Raw genomic sequence first — 19,247 nt, forward strand, 5'->3', positions numbered from 1 at the left:
TTTTACTGTTTCTAACTTTGCAGCCATTTATTTTCAGCAAATTACTTCCAGACAATTTATAGAAGGGATTGAGATTATTTCTGGAATATTCCAATATTACAGTGAGCATTCTAGATTGTGAGCTGCTTGTGCAAGGCCGACCTCCTAATATGGATTCTTTATCTTTCCCATGGAGGAGAGTACAGATATAGATGTGTTCTTCCCCATCCTCGTAGCTGGACAAGTCCATATTTGTCACAAGATAGTTTGAATGTTTTGCATCAGTGTCACAAAGCGATACCCTATATATGTCTGTATGAGTGGCCTCTAGTGGTTGTGTTGTGCATCGCACTCTTGAAAGGTGTTGCTAGTTTATCATGGAATAGTATTGGATTTGTTACATGAAAATTGTAAATCATGTAAGGGAGGACATGACTTGATTGTGATTTACATTGGAATATCCAACAGCGAGGAAGCAGCACTCCAAGTTTCAGTAGTGGTATTTATTTCACCAGTGGAAAAAGATACCCACACGGATCTTAATCCAGTATACCATTGTGCTACTCCTTCAACTTTTTCCCTACTTTGTGCCTTACATTGGAATATAATATAAGTGTTGGACAACCTGGAAATGTCCCTGGGGGCTTGGTTGGAGTAACAAATTCCAGTTCCAGTGTTGGAGCGATATTGTGGTCTTTGGTACTGATGGCTTGGTCACAGGACCCACTTCATCCAATCGGTGGCCTCATCAGACCAAGAAATGTCACTTCCTCTTATGTTACAAGTGAAGATCCATTGTCCAAGGAGACCACTGATTGGCCGAAGGAGGTCCATTAACCTTCAACACTTCCCGGGAGACTACCCGGACACTGGAACCAGGAACTGGATCAGAGTAAGACTCTATCCCATGACCCAAGCCATAGCTTAAGCTCTGGGTGGAAATGGGAGGGGTCAGATGTCCTTACCCCAAAACAAGCAGGAATTGGGAGCTCTTCTATCTTTTGCGGCACGGTTGCCCTTTTCAATCATGACGCGTTGAGACACTTTGGAGGGGATTTACTAATTCTGGTGCAACTGTCGGCATCGGAGATCAGTCTCCTGAAAGCACAGCCCGATGTATTAAAATGAGATGTGCGCCAAAAGCTTACATGGACTGCGCCTTAATTTTGCTTTCTGAGCATTTTTTTCCCGGTCTATTGTGCGCCAAAATTTGTGCCTAAAAATGCCGACAAAATACACATGTGACGGATAATGTGTAAATGCTAGGCCACGCCCACTTGCGCCATAAAAAGACAGAGGAGACGGGATAGTCAGAAACATCTGTTCTTTCTGGCGCAAACTCATTATAAATGATGTGCAAAAAAAATCCAGTGAGTTCCTGACAATTTTTTGGCGCAGATACGATAATACATGTCCCCCTTTGTGTTCAATGCACAGTAATTGGGTGTAATCAATCTCTATGGGGGCCATGATCTGGCCGCAATTTGTGCGGGCCGATAACAGGCTCCATGCACATGAGAATATTGGGGGCGAAGTATAATTTTTCTTTTTTCTGTAACCCCTGTCATGTCTGGGTTTCTGGAAAATTCCTTGAAGACAGCTTAGCATTAAAAAGGTTTTCTGAGCCGTCCCCACTGGTGGTGGTGGAGGTGTAACATACTTGTTGTGGTCATCTCATGGTCGGACAGAAGTGACAAGGCTCCAATCGGTGGGCAGTCACTGGCCTCAGCGGCCACATGTACAAAGACATTGGCGCCTCTTTTAATAAATTACTTATTTTGCATATGAAGTGGTCATTGCTTCAGGCCAGGATCAAAAGTGGCAGGAACCGGGCCTGGGCCACAGATACAGAACACTGGCTGTATGTGAATATTCATTCCCCTCTCACAGCACAATAGATACCTCACTCACAGCACAAGTCCCGCCCACTCTGAGGGAAGTATTCTGCACCCGCATCCCCCTCCTCCCTGTAGTTTTATCCCAGATAGATTTAAAATATATTTTACAACATAAATGATGAGGAAGCTGACACTTCCCCTGTACATGACAAAGTTTTATGTATTCTCACGTACTACTTATTTTTGTGAATACGTTATAAAAGGGACAAAAGATCAGGTAAAAGAACAGAGATTTCAGAGCAGCAGAGTCAGCAGCAGCATTGGGGAGCTGGATGTAACAATTCGTCAGATGTGTGTCTTTTCTATACATCACTTCTCCCCTGAGCTGCGCTCTCCTTCCTTCAGTCATCCGTCATGCAGCCGCCCAATCCCCCGGTTTATCCAGGTCCTTGTGTGGAGAAATTACAGCGCGCTCTGATTTTATAACCTTGCATAATTTAATGCTGTCAGCGGAATGAAGTCTTTGCTTCCAATGACGGCCTCAAGGTCAGCGCCGAGCAGCCCCCGACCATCCCTAATGCAGCACTGCCTGGTGATTATGTATATAGGGGCAATGTGGATCACATAGGTGACTTACCTATAGTGTTATACAAAGTGATGTCTCCTGCAGTGTACAGAAGGTTACTATCAATAAAGACAAACTGATCGCAAGGTAGATAATAATAAATAGATAAACCGTGTAAAGATCATGCAGTGATGTCACAGTATAGGGATAATACACACAGTGATGTCACAGTACAGGGATAATACACACAATGATGTCACAGTACAGGGATAATACACACAATGATGTCACAGTACAGGGATAATACACACAGTGGTGTCACAGTACAGGGATAATACACACAGTGATGTCACAGTACAGGGATAATACAGACAGTGATGTCACAGTATAGGGATAATACACACAGTGATGTCACAGTACAGGGATAATACACACAATGATGTCACAGTACAGGGATAATACACACAATGATGTCACAGTACAGGGATAATACACACAGTGATGTCACAGTACAGGGATAATACACACAGTGATGTCACAGTACAGGGATAATACACACAGTGATGTGACAGTACAGGGATAATACACACAGTGATGTCACAGTACAGGGATAATACACACAGTGATGTCACAGTACAGGGATAATACACACAATGATGTCACAGTACAGGGATAATACACACAGTGATGTCACAGTATAGAGATAATACACACAGTGATGTCACAGTACAGGGATAATACACACAATGATGTCACAGTACAGGGATAATACACACAGTGATGTCACAGTACAGGGATAATACACACAGTGATGTCACAGTACAGGGATAATACACACAGTGATGTCACAGTATAGGGATAATACACACAGTGATGTCACAGTACAGGGATAATACACACAATGATGTCACAGTACAGGGATAATACACACAATGATGTCACAGTACAGGGATAATACACACAGTGATGTCACAGTACAGGGATAATACACACAGTGATGTCACAGTACAGGGATAATACACACAGTGATGTGACAGTACAGGGATAATACACACAGTGATGTCACAGTACAGGGATAATACACACAGTGATGTCACAGTACAAGGATAATACACACAGTGATATAACAGAACAGGGATAATACACACAGCGATGTCACAGTACAGGGATAATACACACAGTGATGTCACAGTACAGGGATAATACACACAGTGATGTGACAGTACAGGGATAATACACACAGCGATGTCACAGTACAGGGATACTACACACAGTGATGTGACAGTACAGGGATACTACACACTGTGATGTCACAGTACAGGGATAATACACACAGTGATGTCACAGTACAGGGATAATACACACAGTGATGTCACAGTACAGGGGTAATACACACAGTGATGTCACAGTACAGGGGTAATACACACAGTGATGTCACAGTACAGGGGTAATACACACAGTGATGTCACAGTACAGAGATACTACACACAGTGATGTCACAGTACAGGGATACTACACACAGTGATGTCACAGTACAGGGATGCTACACACAGTGATGTCACAGTACAGGGATGCTACACACAGTGATGTCACAGTACAGAGATAATACACACAGTGATGTCACAGTACAGGGATAATACACACAGTGATGTCACAGTACAGGGATAATACACACAGTGATGTCACAGTACAGGGATAATACACACAGTGATGTCACAGTACAGGGGTAATACACACAGTGATGTCACAGTACAGGGATAATACACACAGTGATGTCACAGTACAGGGATAATACACACAGTGATGTCACAGTACAGGGATAATACACACAGTGATGTCACAGTACAGGGATAATACACACAGTGATGTCACAGTACAGGGATAATACAGACAGTGATGTCACAGTACAGGGGCAATACACACAGTGATGTCACAGTACAGGGGTAATACACACAGTGATGTCACAGTACAGAGATACTACACACAGTGATGTCACAGTACAGGGATACTACACACAGTGATGTCACAGTACAGGGATGCTACACACAGTGATGTCACAGTACAGAGATAATACACACAGTGATGTCACAGTACAGGGATAATACACACAGTGATGTCACAGTACAGGGATAATACACACAGTGATGTCACAGTACAGGGGTAATACACACAGTGATGTCACAGTACAGGGGTAATACACACAGTGATGTCACAGTACAGGGATAATACAGACAGTGATGTCACCGTACAGGGATAATACACACAGTGATGTCACAGTACAGGGATAATACACATAGTGATGTCACAGTACAGGGATAATACACACAGTGATGTCACAGTACAGGGATAATACACACAGTGATGTCACAGTACAGGGATAATACACACAGTGATGTGACAGTACAGGGATACTACACACAGTGATGTCACAGTACAGGGATAATACACACAGTGATGTCACAGTACAGGGGTAATACACACAGTGATGTCACAGTACAGGGGTAATACACACAGTGATGTCACAGGACAGGGATACTACACACAGTGATGTCACAGTACAGGGATACTACACACAGTGATGTCACAGTACAGGGATATTACACACAGTGATGTCACAGTACAGGGATACTACACACTGCATGGCTGGTATTGTTAGTTACACCTTTGCATAGAGTGATAGCTCTATGGATGACAGACCTCCGATCCCTGTACAGCCGGGTCAGACTGTTCTCTCTTAGCATAAAGCAAGTATCAGTACAATGCCTGGTAATTAGGATCATAAAGTTCATTGGTATATTAATAATAACTGGAAGAAGAATCGGTTCTGTAATAATAAAAACAAATCAGCCTGAATTTCTCATATGTGACTCAGCGCAGGGATTTCAGCTGCAGTAATAGATACCGTAATGTAAATAACAGATCACCTAAAAATGTCCAAATATCTAATGACTAAACCTTCTTGTGTGTGTCTTAAAGTTAAAGTTCAAAAGAGTTTAAAATTAAATCTGTTTAAATTTTTGCTAAATCCTGCTGAAACGCTAAATAGGACACTTATCTGCTCAGCTCCTCCTGCTCTATAACATGCTGCCTGCAGATAGGACGCTATGTACAATCTGCTCAGCTCCTCCTGCTCTATAACATGCTGCCTGCAGATAGGACACTATGTACAATCTGCTCAGCTCCTCTTGCTCTATAACATGCTGCCTGCAGATAGGACACTATGTACAATCTGCTCAGCTCCTCCTGCTCTATAACATGCTGCCTGCAGATAGGACACTATGTACAATCTGCTCAGCTCCTCCTGCTCTATAACATGCTGCCTGCAGATAGGACACAATGTACAATCTGCTCAGCTCCTCCTGCTCTATAACATGCTGCCTGCAGATAGGACACTATGTACAATCTGCTCAGCTCCCCTTGCTCTATAACATGCTGCCTGCAGATAGGACACTATGTACAATCTGCTCAGCTCCTCCTGCTCTATAATATGCTGCCTGCAGATAGGACACAATGTACAATCTGCTCAGCTCCTCCTGCTCTATAACATGCTGCCTGCAGATAGGACACTATGTACAATCTGCTCAGCTCCCCTTGCTCTATAACATGCTGCCTGCAGATAGGACACTATATACAATCTGCTCAGCTCCTCCTGCTATATAACATGCTGCCTGCAGATAGGACACTATGTACAATCTGCTCAGCTCCTCCTGCTCTATAACATGCTGCCTGCAGATAGGACACTATGTACAATCTGCTCAGCTCCTCCTGCTCTATAACATGCTGCCTGCAGATAGGACACTATGTACAATCTGCTCTGCTCCTCCTGCTCTATAACATGCTGTCTGCAGATAGGACACTATGTACAATCTGTTCTGTTCCTCCTGCTCTATAACATGCTGCCTGCAGATAGGACACTATGTACAATCTGCTCAGCTCCTCCTGCTCTATAACATGCTGCCTGCAGATAGGACACTATGTACAATCTGCTCAGCTCCTCCTGCTCTATAACATGCTGCCTGCAGATAGGACACTATGTACAATCTGCTCAGCTCCTCCTGCTCTATAACATGCTGCCTGCAGATAGGACACTATGTACAATCTGCTCAGCTCCTCCTGCTCTATAACATGCTGCCTGCAGATAGGACACTATGTACAATCTGCTCAGCTCCTCCTGCTCTATAACATGCTGCCTGCAGATAGGACACTATGTACAATCTGCTCAGCTCTTCCTGCTCTATAACATGCTGCCTGCAGATAGGACACTATGTACAATCTGCTCTGCTCCTCCTGCTCTATGACATGCTGTCTGCAGATAGGACACTATGTACAATCTGCTCAGCTCCTCCTGCTTTATAACATGCTGCCTGCAGATAGGACACTATGTACAATCTTCTCAGCTCATCCTACTCTATAACATGCTGCCTGCAGATAGGACATTGTTCAGTGATATTGGTATTTTGAAAAGTTCATCTACCTGCAGCCACTAGGGGGCAGATGTGTGTGCATACTATTTCTATTGACTTCTATGTCAGGTAACATGATATCTAGAACCAGACTGCCCTATGTCCATTTCTAGATCTAATCAGAACTTTATGACATGATTAATAATTCTCTCCTGACAACGATTTTCGTCTTCGGTTCACATTTCATTGTCGGCGTCTAGCGATATAATTAGGTCTTTGTAGGGAAATACTTTGTTATAATTGGTTTTGGTTGTGTCTTACCTTTATGTTTTAATTTCTTCCTTCTGATTGTCAACATTTATCAGTTAGAGAAGGCAGCTTGTGACACGGCACTTGTGCATGTAGATGTGTATTTATACCGTGACAGGTAATGAATTGCTGCAGAATAATTGGACACATGAAAATAGAGGTAGTCAGCCTAATCCTGTGCTGGTGTCATACTGCCCTCTAGTGGCCAGAAGCTGGAAAAGCATTGGACTTATCCATGATAGTGAATAAGAGTATAAATGTTAAAAATAAATGATATACAGGCGGTCCCCTACTTAAGAACACCTGACTTACAGACGACCCCTAGTTGCAAACGGACCTCTGGATTTTGGTAATTTACTGTAATTTGGCCCCAGGCTACAATAAACAGCTGTAACAGTTATCACAGCTTTATTGTTAATCCAGGTTCTTATGACAATACAACATTTTTAAAATACAATTCTCACAGATACCAAAAAAATTCTGACTGGGGTTACAATTATAAAGTATACAGTTCCGACTTACATACAAATTCAACTTAAGAACAAACCTACAATAATAATAATTCTTTATTTATATAGCACACACAGATTACACAGCGCTGCACGAAGCATGTCAAATTGGTCCCTGTCCTCATGGGGCTCACAATCTAAACAACCTACCAGTATGTTTTGGAGTGTGGGAGGAAACCGGAGTACCCAGAGGAAACCCATGCAAACACGGAGAGAACATACAAACTCTTTGCAGATGTTGACCTAGGTGGGATTCGAACCCAGGACTCCAGTGCTGCAAGTCAGAAGTGCTACTCACTCACGCCGACCCAACCTATCTTGTACGTAACCCGGGGACTGCCTGTATATGTACATATGTTAGGGATTCACATAACACCACAATAATAGGTGTCCACAGGATAGCGGTGGAGCGAGTAGTGTCTCCCAACCCCAACACAAAATAACCTATTAACGAATCACATTAATTAATGTAACCAGTATTTTTTAAGCCTCCATTTTTTAAAAATTTAGTCCAAGTTTTTTAGCTGGTTATTCAAACATAAATGTAAATTATAAAATTTAGAGTTACAAACATTTGCCACTAGGGGCATACTTTAAGTATACAGTAAGCTCTCTAGCTCCACCTCGTTGTGGCAATAGGAAGTCAGAATTTTATTTATAAAATCTAACTTACAAGGAGGCTTTGAGCAAAGTGTGACTAAACAAAGTAGATATGATACGACTAATTGTTACAAATACTCACCCAGGGTTTATACACAGTCTTAATATATAGAGAATTTAGTTATAGGAGTTTTTCACCACTTTTAGGTCATCAAGTTACGAAGTTAACATCACATAAATATTTTTTTTTAACCTGCTGCTTTCTGTTTATTATGCAAAGGATGACTCAAAAGTTGATGTCTATGTCCACTGTGTAGTGGCCATCTGAGGAACTGCAGGCTCCCCTTACCATGTCAGTGGTAAGCAGCCTGCAGTATCTCGATATAGAGACATCTCCTTGCAATCCCTTACAATATTAAGTGTCAGGCCCAAACACAGGCGAACCAAGCAGGGGCCAAGTGTTGGCCCCCCAGAGATGAGATGAGATAAGGACAGGCCGTTAAAAAGAATGGATAAGGATTCCTGGAAAAACCCTTTAATGACCAAACACTTTTATGACTTTGTTAGTAGTCATTACGACCCCGAACGTTTAGATTGTTTTGGACTTTTAAAGCAATTTTTTTTTTTGCATTTATTTTTAAATGGTTTTTTTTAGTCTTATTTGGGGTATATGCTACAAAAAGTTAATAAAAATTTTGTTCTGAAATTAGTCTGCCACATTGTTAAAGAGAGCCTGTCATGAAAAAGCTCATCTGCAGGTAGCATTATACAGAGGGTGAATTCACGAGATTGAGGCCACATTCAAGCAATGTGGTTGGATTGTGTTTTGTAATGCATTTCAAGAGCTGGTGGAGTTACTCCTCCCCAAATGCAGATTGGTGCACTAACTTAAAGGGAACCTGCCATCAGAAATTGGCCTAATAAACCACTATAGCTATAGCTAGTATGTTGTCAAGCAGCTTTTAGATGATGTTTCTTTCATGGCCTAGTGTCATGGCATAATACAAAAAATACACTTTTGGTTTTATGAAGTCAAGGAGGCGGAGAGTTTAACACTGAAGTCGAGCTTTCCCTATCTTAAAATCACCCCTTTACTGTAATTGATGATCCTGCGTCCAGGGACATCATTGATCAGATCTCCTGAAGTCCAGCGAATGATGTTAATTCCATGGGAGGAGTTGTTCAAAGTCAGTGAGCGCTTGACTTCAATGTTAAACTCTCTCGGCCCCCCCTGACTTTATACATCTAACTTCAAAGTTGATTTTTTGGATTAGATACCACCAAACTGGTTCATGAAAGAAACATCATCTATAAGCTGTTCAAATGCTTGACAACATACTGGTAGTGTTTTATTAGGTCAATTTCTGATGACAGGGTTCCTTTAAATGTTTTCATTTGGTAAGTAGAATTATGGGGCAGATTTACTTACCCGGTCCATTCGCGATCCAGCGGCGCGTTCTCTGCGGTGGATTCGGGTCCGGCCGGGATTCATTAAGGCAGTTCCTCCAACGTCCACCAGGTGGCGCTGCTGCGCTGAAGAGGATCGGAACGCGCTCAAGTTCACCGGCCTATTCCTAGTGAAGGTAAGTGCAAGCTCCGCAACATTTTTTTTTTCTTTTTTAATGCGGCGGTTTTTCCGAATCCGTCGGGTTTTCGTTCGGCCACGCCCCCGATTTCCGTCGCGTGTATGCCAGCGCCAATGCGCCACAATCCGATCACGTGCGCCAAAAACCTGGGGCAATACAGGGAAAATCGGCGCAAAACGGAAATATTCGGGTAACACGTCGGGAAAACGTGAATCGGGCCCTTAGTAAATGACCCCCCTATATGTTTTTCTGCTTAAGAGGGAAAACACATGGTAATACTTGCCAAACATTGGGGCACATTTACTAAGGGTCCGCACACCGCATTTCCATCGGGTTTCCCGACTATTTACGATTTGCGCCGCATTTTTTGGCCCAAGCGATGGCGCAATGGCGACAACTTTCATGCGACACAAATTGGGGAGAGGGGGGGGGGACGTCGGACAACCCATACTGATTCAGACTAAGCGCGGGATTTACAATTCAAATTGTGTTGCATAACATGCACTCACATGCACCGGGAAGAAGAAGGTGAACTCCGGCGGACCTGAGCGGGGAAGCGACACATGCAGGATATCGGGCGCGCCATCTTAGTGAATAGCGCCGGACTTCATGCTTGTCGGACAACGCACCTCGGGGATCGCGACAGGACCGGGTAAGTAAATGTGCCCCATTATGTCTAAACAAATATGCGTTTAGGGAGGAGTAACTTCCGAAGCACTTGAAATGCGTTTCAAAATTAATTTTAAGAGCATCATGTGAACACAGCCCTAAAGTAGTCTACGGCCACTAAACGCAGCTGTAGCGCATGGGGTGGGGGGGCCATGCCTAGGCCCGATCCCATATGTGTTTCACCGGTTCCCTAAGTATGGGACGTGCTGCATTTTCAATCAGATAACTGCATAATTTTTACATCGCTATTCAATATTAAATGTAATGGAAAGATCTGTATAATTATACACAAGTCTTTAGCCCTAGTATATTCTCTGCTGCTCCGCTAACTAGTGATAGTAGGTGTCAGAAGTCAGAATCTCACAGCGCTTCTAGCGTTGTACCAACATGGCGGTTATATGAAGCTTGTGCGGGTGTTGACCTTCCCTATCTTTTTACATATAATAGGGACCCCACGGACCCGCTTTGTGATAGGTGTTGTGGAAATGATATGGATGGGATTCTCTGTGCTGGAATTACATGTGTTCCAGATCTTGAGCGGGAAACTCTGACTGAGACGCTAGGCCTGAGGAGATTGCGTCTGCCCTGTGTGAAGACTTGGTTAATAAACTGGGTTGCGCGCTCTAGTAAGAGGTTAAACAAACTCCCTCATAATCTGTCCTGGTGGGAAATAGCGGGGGGATAATGGCTTTGGGTTTATTTGATGGATTTTAGAGTCCGGTTATAATCTGGATGTTCTGTGCTGTGCTGCCATCTGCTGGAACCACGCTGTGATTCTGAGGTAAAGTTCCAAATCATAAAGGAATCTATGGATAGAAAAACGTATCCGGCGATGTATATAGGGACAGCGATAATAGGTCATTGCGTATAGTTGAGCTGAGTTTGTGACACAGTACAACACAACATCAGATAGTGGATTTGCACAAGGCTGGTTTCTGATAGAGTAGCTATAATATGGCTGTATTTTTACCTCAGTAGCTGACACGGCTGGGGGTGGGGGGTGCTTGCCAAAAACTAGAAGCAATCTGACCAGATCCCACTCCATATCTAAGACTGGTCCGTCAAAATCTGCATTAGAAAGGCAGACAGCAGAATTTTACACAGGTTTTGCAGCATAAAATCACTTTTACACCACCGGGGAACTGATGTTTACTGTGAGTTTGGGATTTAGGACATGTTAATTTATTGTTGCGGTTTCAGGGTACGAAACTTTCATAGGCAAACGTTAAAGGGGTTGTCCAGTTTCAACAAATAATTGATCTTGTTTGTATAATAAAAAGTTCTAACATTTTCCAATATATGTTCTGTATCAATTCTTTGCTGTTTTTAAGATCTCTGCTTGCTGTCATGCTACATGAAGCTTTGTCGATTACTTTCTCTGGATAAACTCTGGTACCTGGTCATGTGATGTCACACAGGTGCACAGCTTGTAATATCCCGAGTCATGTGATGTCACACAGGTGCTCTGCTCATTATATCCCTGGTCATGTGATGTCACACAGGTGCACGGCTCGTTATATCCCTGGTCATGTGATATCACACAGGTGCACGGCTCGTTATATCCCTGGTCATGTGATGTCACACAGGTGCACAAGCTGTTATATTACAGAGAAAATTAGAGCTTTGCGTTATAAAGAGCTGTGCACCCGTGTGACATCACATGACCAGGGATATAACGAGCCGAGCACCTGTGTGACATCACATGACCAGGTACAGATTTCTATCCACAGGAAGCAAACAATGAATGAACAATTATATGCCTGGTCATGTTACACCACACAGATGCACGGCTCATTATATCCCTGGTCATGTGATGTCACAAAGGTGCACGGCTCAATATATGCCCGGTCATGTGATGTCACACAGGTGCACGGCTAGTTATATCCCTGGTCATGTGATGTCACACAGATGCACGGCTCATTATATCCCTGGTCATGTGATGTCACAAAGGTGCACGGCTATTTATATCCCTGGTCATGTGATGTCACACAGATGCACGGCTCATTATATCCCTGGTCATGTGATGTCACACAGGTGCACGGCTAGTTATATCCCTGGTCATGTGATGTCACACAGGTGCACGGCTCGTTATATCCCTGGTCATGTGATGTCACACAGGTGCACAAGCTGTTATATTACAGAGAAAATTAGAGCTCTGCGTTATAAAGAGCTGTGCACCCGTGTGACATCACATGACCAGGGATATAACGAGCCGAGCACCTGTGTGACATCACGTGACCAGGTACAGATTTCTATCCACAGGAAGCAAACAATGAATGAACAATTATATCCCTGGTCATGTTACACCACACAGATGCACGGCTCATTATATCCCTGGTCATGTGATGTCACACAGGTGCACGGCTAGTTATATCCCTGGTCATGTGATGTCACACAGATGCATGGCTCATTATATCCCTGGTCATGTGATGTCACAAAGGTGGACGGCTAGATATATCCCTGGTCATGTGATGTCACACAGGTGCACGGCTAGTTATATCCCTGGTCATGTGATGTCACACAGGTGCACGGCTCGTTATATCCCTGGTAATGTGATGTCGCACAAGTGCACAGCTCGTTATATCCCTGGTCATGTGATGTCACACAGGTGCATGAGTCTTTATATTACAGAGAAAATCAGACCTTTGCACCCGTGTGACATCACATGACCAGAGATATAACGAGCTGAGCACCTGTGTGACATCACGTGACCAGGTACAGATTGCTCACCACAGGAAGCAAACAATGAAACTTTCTATAGATTGACAGCCCCCAGAGACCTTGAAAACCACAAGAAATTGATACAGAAAGTAAATTGGAAAATTGTATAACTTTTCATTACACAAACAATATAATATTTTTGCTGAAACTGGACAACCCCTTTAAACTGTGCCCAAAATGTGTCAAGGTTTTTGTACTATCATGTAATTCCCAAACCAACACATGATACTTCTGTTTTAATTAGTAATTCACTACAGTAATTTGTTATGGCCTGTGTTGTGCTTCGTAACACCCACCTTTTAAAAAAAAAAAAGTGGCATAAGGGGCACAAATGGGTTACAAGTCACAATTTCCTGAACCACCAGAAAACTGGTGCACAAGACATGAGGAATGAAATACCCATTTTTTTTTAACAATTAATATTTTAATTATTGAAAATTATAGGGAACCTGTCACCAGGGTTTCCTCATTCAACTACTAGTCCCCTTAGGTAGGGTATGAAATGTCCTTTCTAGAATTCCTTTTTTATGTGAAATCTCACCTGTTTACGTATATAATAAAAAAAAAAAAATCTCATAAGTCATATGCTAATGAGCTCAACAGAGTCATGTATTGTCTGAGATGAGTCACTTTTAGAGGCTGCAAGGAGAGTGAGTGTCATTTCAGAAGCCCATGTCTTGGGTTCTGTAGCAGCTAGAACCATGGTTTTGGTATTATATTAAAGATACAAATCTCATCTTTTGTGCATCAGGATTGTGGTTCTGTGACCTACAGAACCGGATATGCAGGCAGTTAAATTACCTGGATGGAAACTGGATGTGTATCTGCAGCTCGTATTTCCTATGTCTTTAAGTGCCTGTTTCTTCGGTTCTGTAACGTACAGACCCACAAGCCTGCTATGATCTGAAAGATAAGATTTTGATCTTAAAAATGATCTATAGAACGGGGGAATTTGGTATCTAAAGTGACACTGCACCTGTAGCCTCTAAATTCGACTCATTTCAGGTAAAATATGACTCTTCTCTTGTAATTTTCACATGACTTTGGATAAGATTTTTTTTTATGGATGAGAATTTACATAAAAGAAGGAATTCTAGAAAGGACATTTCATATCCCACCTCAAGGGGCTGCTAGTTAAATGGGGTAAAACTTGGTGACCGTTTCCCCTTAAAATAAGAACAATAAGTACCATTTATACTCGAGTATAAGCCAACCCAAGTATAAGCCCTTAATTTTACCACAAAAACCTGGTAAAACCTATACTTTTTTTACTCGTGTATAAGCAGAGTTTGGGTGTTCAGCACATTTTTTTGTGCTGAAAAACTAGGCTTATACTCGAGTATATATGGTAATTATTATTTCCGGTCGATTAGAAAACTACTAAAATTATTAACAAACTTTTTTTAAAAATTGAAACCATTTTAAAATAATAAAAGAATCGTCCATTAGTTTTAAACGTAATCTCCGCCATAAATGAACACGCGCTATTTTCCCTCCCGCTGGGTCACTCCTACCGCCGTCTCCTCTCTTGACAAATGCGTGTTGTTCTCCGGAGCAGCACCGCACACGACTCGCAGATAACCAATATGTCCTCCACCGGGCTGAAGACGCAGGATATTTATGGTTCACAATTACAGGCTTAACAAAAAAATCTTCTAATTTAGCCAGTGAGCACTTGGGATAATTTATTTGTGGAGATCTGCTGAGGTGAAATGTTGAATTATCATACTCGTTTTTCTTTGAAATCGAATTCATGGATTAAAGGACAGTTTCCTTGTGGAATAAATCGCCCGGACCTCGTCCTTATGGTGGAGTCATATTTAATTTTTTTTTTTTTTTCCTGAACCTTGAAGGAGCGTTCCTTTAAGACGAATGATGCGCCATTAATTGCAGGTGGTTGCTTATCCTGAGGTAAATCTACAGCTCATGGTGTTTGCTTTTCTGTAATATTCATTGCTTGTTTTTTTTTTTTCTTTACCTCTACAGCTTTTGGCGTTCCTCCAGGGTCTCTTTACCTTCTACCATGAGGGATATGAGTTGGCACGGGAATTTACACCCTATAAGGAGCAGCTACAGTTCAATTTACAAAACGTAAGCGGCAGCTCGGCTTATTACTAGGCCTCATGAATAATTGAAGTGTTGTCATTTATCCCGAAGTATAAAATTTATCTTTAAAGTTCAGAAGATGCGATACAAAGCGAAAGAGCACGCGGCTATAGCTATTGATTCTTTCATGCACATGCACGCTCAGCTTGTCCAAGTATGCTTACTAAATATTCAGAATAAGGAGATTAAGTCACTGCCAGACACCAACCATCTGCTGGTGACCTCTACACACGTTCAATGGTTGACCAATCGGCCAAAATTGGTGCAAATGGCCAACTTTAAAGGGAACCTGTCACCATATTTTTTCACAAATACAGCTACTGACAGGTTCCCATAGTGCCATATTAACTAAATGTTTACCTACACCCTTGTGTTAGCTAAAAAGTTGTTTCCCTCACATCCCCATAAAATCAACTTTGTTATCTTACCTGGCATAAATCCAGATCCTGAGCGAGTCAGAGGGGGCATGTCCTCCCGTTCTTATTTCTTCTCCTCCCTTTGCCTCCTTCTCACCATTCAGCACTTCATGTCACCAGGGTGATTTCATCTAAGGTTCTTTACCAACTAATATTTGCAGAATCTTACTCATGTATGTATCTGGTCACATGAAATAACAGCAACCTCCATGGACTTTTACTTCTCCCTATCCTCCATGGAGGCTGCTGTGATTTCATGTGATCATATATATACATGGGGTACACTTTGCAAATGTTAGTGGGTAAAGGACCTCTGATGACATCACCTTGGTCATATGACCTGAAGTGCTGAATGGTGAGAATGGCGCTTGGCCGCTGGATTCAGGCCAAGCAGGACAATCCCCCCCCCTCCTAAATCCAGCTCTATCTGGTTTTATCCCATGTAAGATAGCAAAGTAGATTTTATGGGGATACGAAGAAAACACATTTTTTAACTAAACAGAGGGCATAATGTAGTAAATAGAGCTCTATGGGAACCTGTCTCCAGCTGTTTTTGTGAAAAATGTTGTGACAGGTTCCCTTTAAGTCATATTTATGATCAACCTGTTAATACACATATTTAATAAAGATCAACTTGGTCAGTGAAACATGGACTGTGTGCTGTCATGTGACCAGGGTGATTTCATCTAAGGTTCTTTACCAACTAACGTTTTCAGAATGTTACTCATGTATGTATCTGATCACATGAAATAACAGCAACCTCCACAGACTTTTACTTCTCCCCATCATCCATGGAGGCTGCTGTGATTTCATGTGATCATATATATACATGGTGTACATTTTACAAATGTTAGTGGGTAAAGGACCTGTGATGACATGCACATATTTAATAAAAATCAACTTGGTCAGTGAAACATAAACTGTGTGCTGCTTACATTTCATGGACTGAAAACTGCCCGGGGATCAGTATTCCATACAAACTCCATATGATCCAAGCAACGTATAAGAACAACCCTTAAAGTCCCTACTCGCATCCTGGTTCCATTGGCTCATTGGTCTACCGTTCTTTGGCATAGGTGACTTGGCCGGGGAATTAGATGACCTGACACAGGACATCACAGGAAGTGCTTGAGAACGGTAGACTGATGTGACGCTGGAACAGGGAGCAGGACTAGAGTAAGTTAACCAGTTCCCAAACCCAAGTTGGATAATGTCTACAAACCAATGAAAATTATAGACAGCACACAGATCCTATCTGCCACCGGTCAGCTCTGATTAGTGACCAGCATGAACATGAGTGACCTTCTCTCTGCAATACAAAATAAAAAAGCTGAATAGTTTTCTATGGACAACCCCTTTAATGGTCATACATTGAACTTTAGAGCAGTAAATCTCAAACCATTTCCAAAACATTTACTTTGCTCAAGACAAGAAAACAACCTCCGTAAGAAAATCAAGACTTAACATTTGCTTGTCCTGCAGGAATTACTGTCATTAAAGTAAAAGGTCGGAAGTTACTCTTGGGATCTTAGGGTTAGGAATCATAATTATGCTGAAGGTAGAAATCAGGGTTACGTTAAGTGACAGGCAGAAATCGGAGCAATAAGATAAAACAGAAAAAGTACAGAAAAGCCTCAATAAAGCGAAAGAGTCTGAGTTTAAAGGTTAGAGATTCATCTAATGGGCTGAGGGCTTGGAGGGACACGTGGAGATACTCCGAAAGCTTCCATTTTGCTGTAATAAATGTCAATGTCAGGATGTTGCTAGAACCGGCATAAGTATTCTACCCCTTAAAATAAGACAACTAAAATCAATAGTTTTACACTGTAAAAACTCAACCAAAAACTAGTTCTGGGAATAAAATGAAAGTTTGGAAAATCTATGTTCATATATCCTGTAATAATGGATGGGGGGTTATTAGGGTTTCCATAATAAGCAGCGGCCTAGAACAGCCACAAAAGTCCTGTAGGTACATTGCAGGGAGACCCAGTGATGTCAGTGAGAACCACGTAATACATGTAAAATATTCACTAGTAGATTCTTGGTGATTGTTGGTGGATGCATGTGGTAACAGTGAGAAGTGAGGGCGTATGATGGTGGTCTCATGTGCTAATGGTGATAGGTACTGGTATATGCTTGTGCTATCATGTAGGGAGAGATATTTGATAGCTGGTGGGCTCAGGTAATGGAGGTGATTGTTGGTGAACTTGTGTATTTATGGTGATCTCTGGTGGACTTGTGGTTATTATTGTCAGTGGTCTCTTGTTGTGAAGGTTGTTGGTGGTCTCATGTAGTTTTGTGATTGCTGGTGGTTTCATGTAGTGGTGTGATTGCTGGTGATCTCATGAATTGGTGGTGATTGCTGGTGGTCTTGTGTAGCGATGCTAATTCCTGGTGGTGTCATGCTTTTGCGGTGATAGTTGGTGGTGTCATGTAGTTGAGATGATTGCTGGTGGCCTTCTATTGGCGGTGATTGGCGGTGGCCTCATGTAATGTTGATGATCACTGATGGTCTTGTGCAGTGGTGGTGATTGTTGGTGCCCTCATGTAGTGATAGTGATTGCTTGTGGTCTCATGTAGTGGTGGTGGTGTCATGTATTGGAGATGATTGCTGGTAGTCTTGGTGGTCTCATGTAGTGGTGATGATTGCTGGTAGTATCATGTATTGGTAATGATTGCTGGTAGTCTTGGTGGTCTCATGTAGTGGTGGTAATTGCTGGTGGTGTCATGTATTGGAGATTGCTGGTAGTCTTGGTGGTGTCATGTTTTGGAGATGATTGCTGGTAGTCTCCATGGTCTCGTGTAGTGGTGGTCATTGCTGATGGTGTCATGTATTGGAGATGATTGCTGGTAGTCTTGGTGGACTCAAGTTGTGGTGCTAATTGCTGGTGGTCTCATGTAGTGGTGTTGATTGCTGGTGGTGTCATGTATTGGTAATGATTGCTGGTAGTCTTGGTGGTGTCATGTAGTGGTGATGATTGCTGGTAGTTTTGGTGGTCTCATGTAGTGGTGGTGATTGCTGGTAGTCTTGGTGGTCTCATGTAGTGGTGGTGATTGCTGGTAGTCTTGGTGGTCTCATGTAGTGGTGGTGATTGCTGGTAGTCTCCGTGGTCTCGTGTAGTGGTGTTGATTGCTGGTGGTGTCATGTATTGGTAATGATTGCTGGTAGTCTTGGTGGTCTCCTGTACTGGTGGTGATTGCTGATAGTCTTTGTGGTCTCATGTAGTGGTGGTGATTGCTGGTAGTCTTGGTGGTCTCATGTAGTGGTGGTGATTGCTGGTAGTCTCCGTGGTCTCATGTAGTGGTGTTGATTGCTGGTGGTGTCATGTATTGGTAATTATTGCTGGTAGTCTTGGTGGACTCAAGTAGTGGTGCTAATTGCTGGTGGTCTCATGTAGTGGTGTTGATTGCTGGTGGTCTCATGTAGTGGTGTTGATTGCTGGTGGTGTCATGTATTGGTAATGATTGCTGGTAGTCTTGGTGGTCTCATGTAGTGGTGGTGATTGCTGGTAGTCTTGGTGGTCTTATGTAGTGGTGGTGATTGCT

General features: G+C 42.5%; 1 protein-coding gene across 1 annotated transcript in view; it reads left to right on the plus strand.

The window, feature by feature from the left end:
* Window positions 1-19,247, plus strand: part of ARHGAP42 (Rho GTPase activating protein 42) — a 201,969-nt gene that overhangs the window by 155,922 nt on the left and 26,800 nt on the right. Inside the window, exon 7 of the mRNA XM_072134180.1 lies at window positions 15,166-15,270. Within this exon, the coding sequence (XP_071990281.1) occupies window positions 15,166-15,270 (105 nt within the window). The remainder of the gene's footprint in view (window positions 1-15,165; window positions 15,271-19,247) is intronic.

Source organism: Engystomops pustulosus, chromosome 2, assembly GCF_040894005.1.
Source record: "Engystomops pustulosus chromosome 2, aEngPut4.maternal, whole genome shotgun sequence".
In the NCBI taxonomy this organism is placed as follows: domain Eukaryota; kingdom Metazoa; phylum Chordata; class Amphibia; order Anura; family Leptodactylidae; genus Engystomops; species Engystomops pustulosus.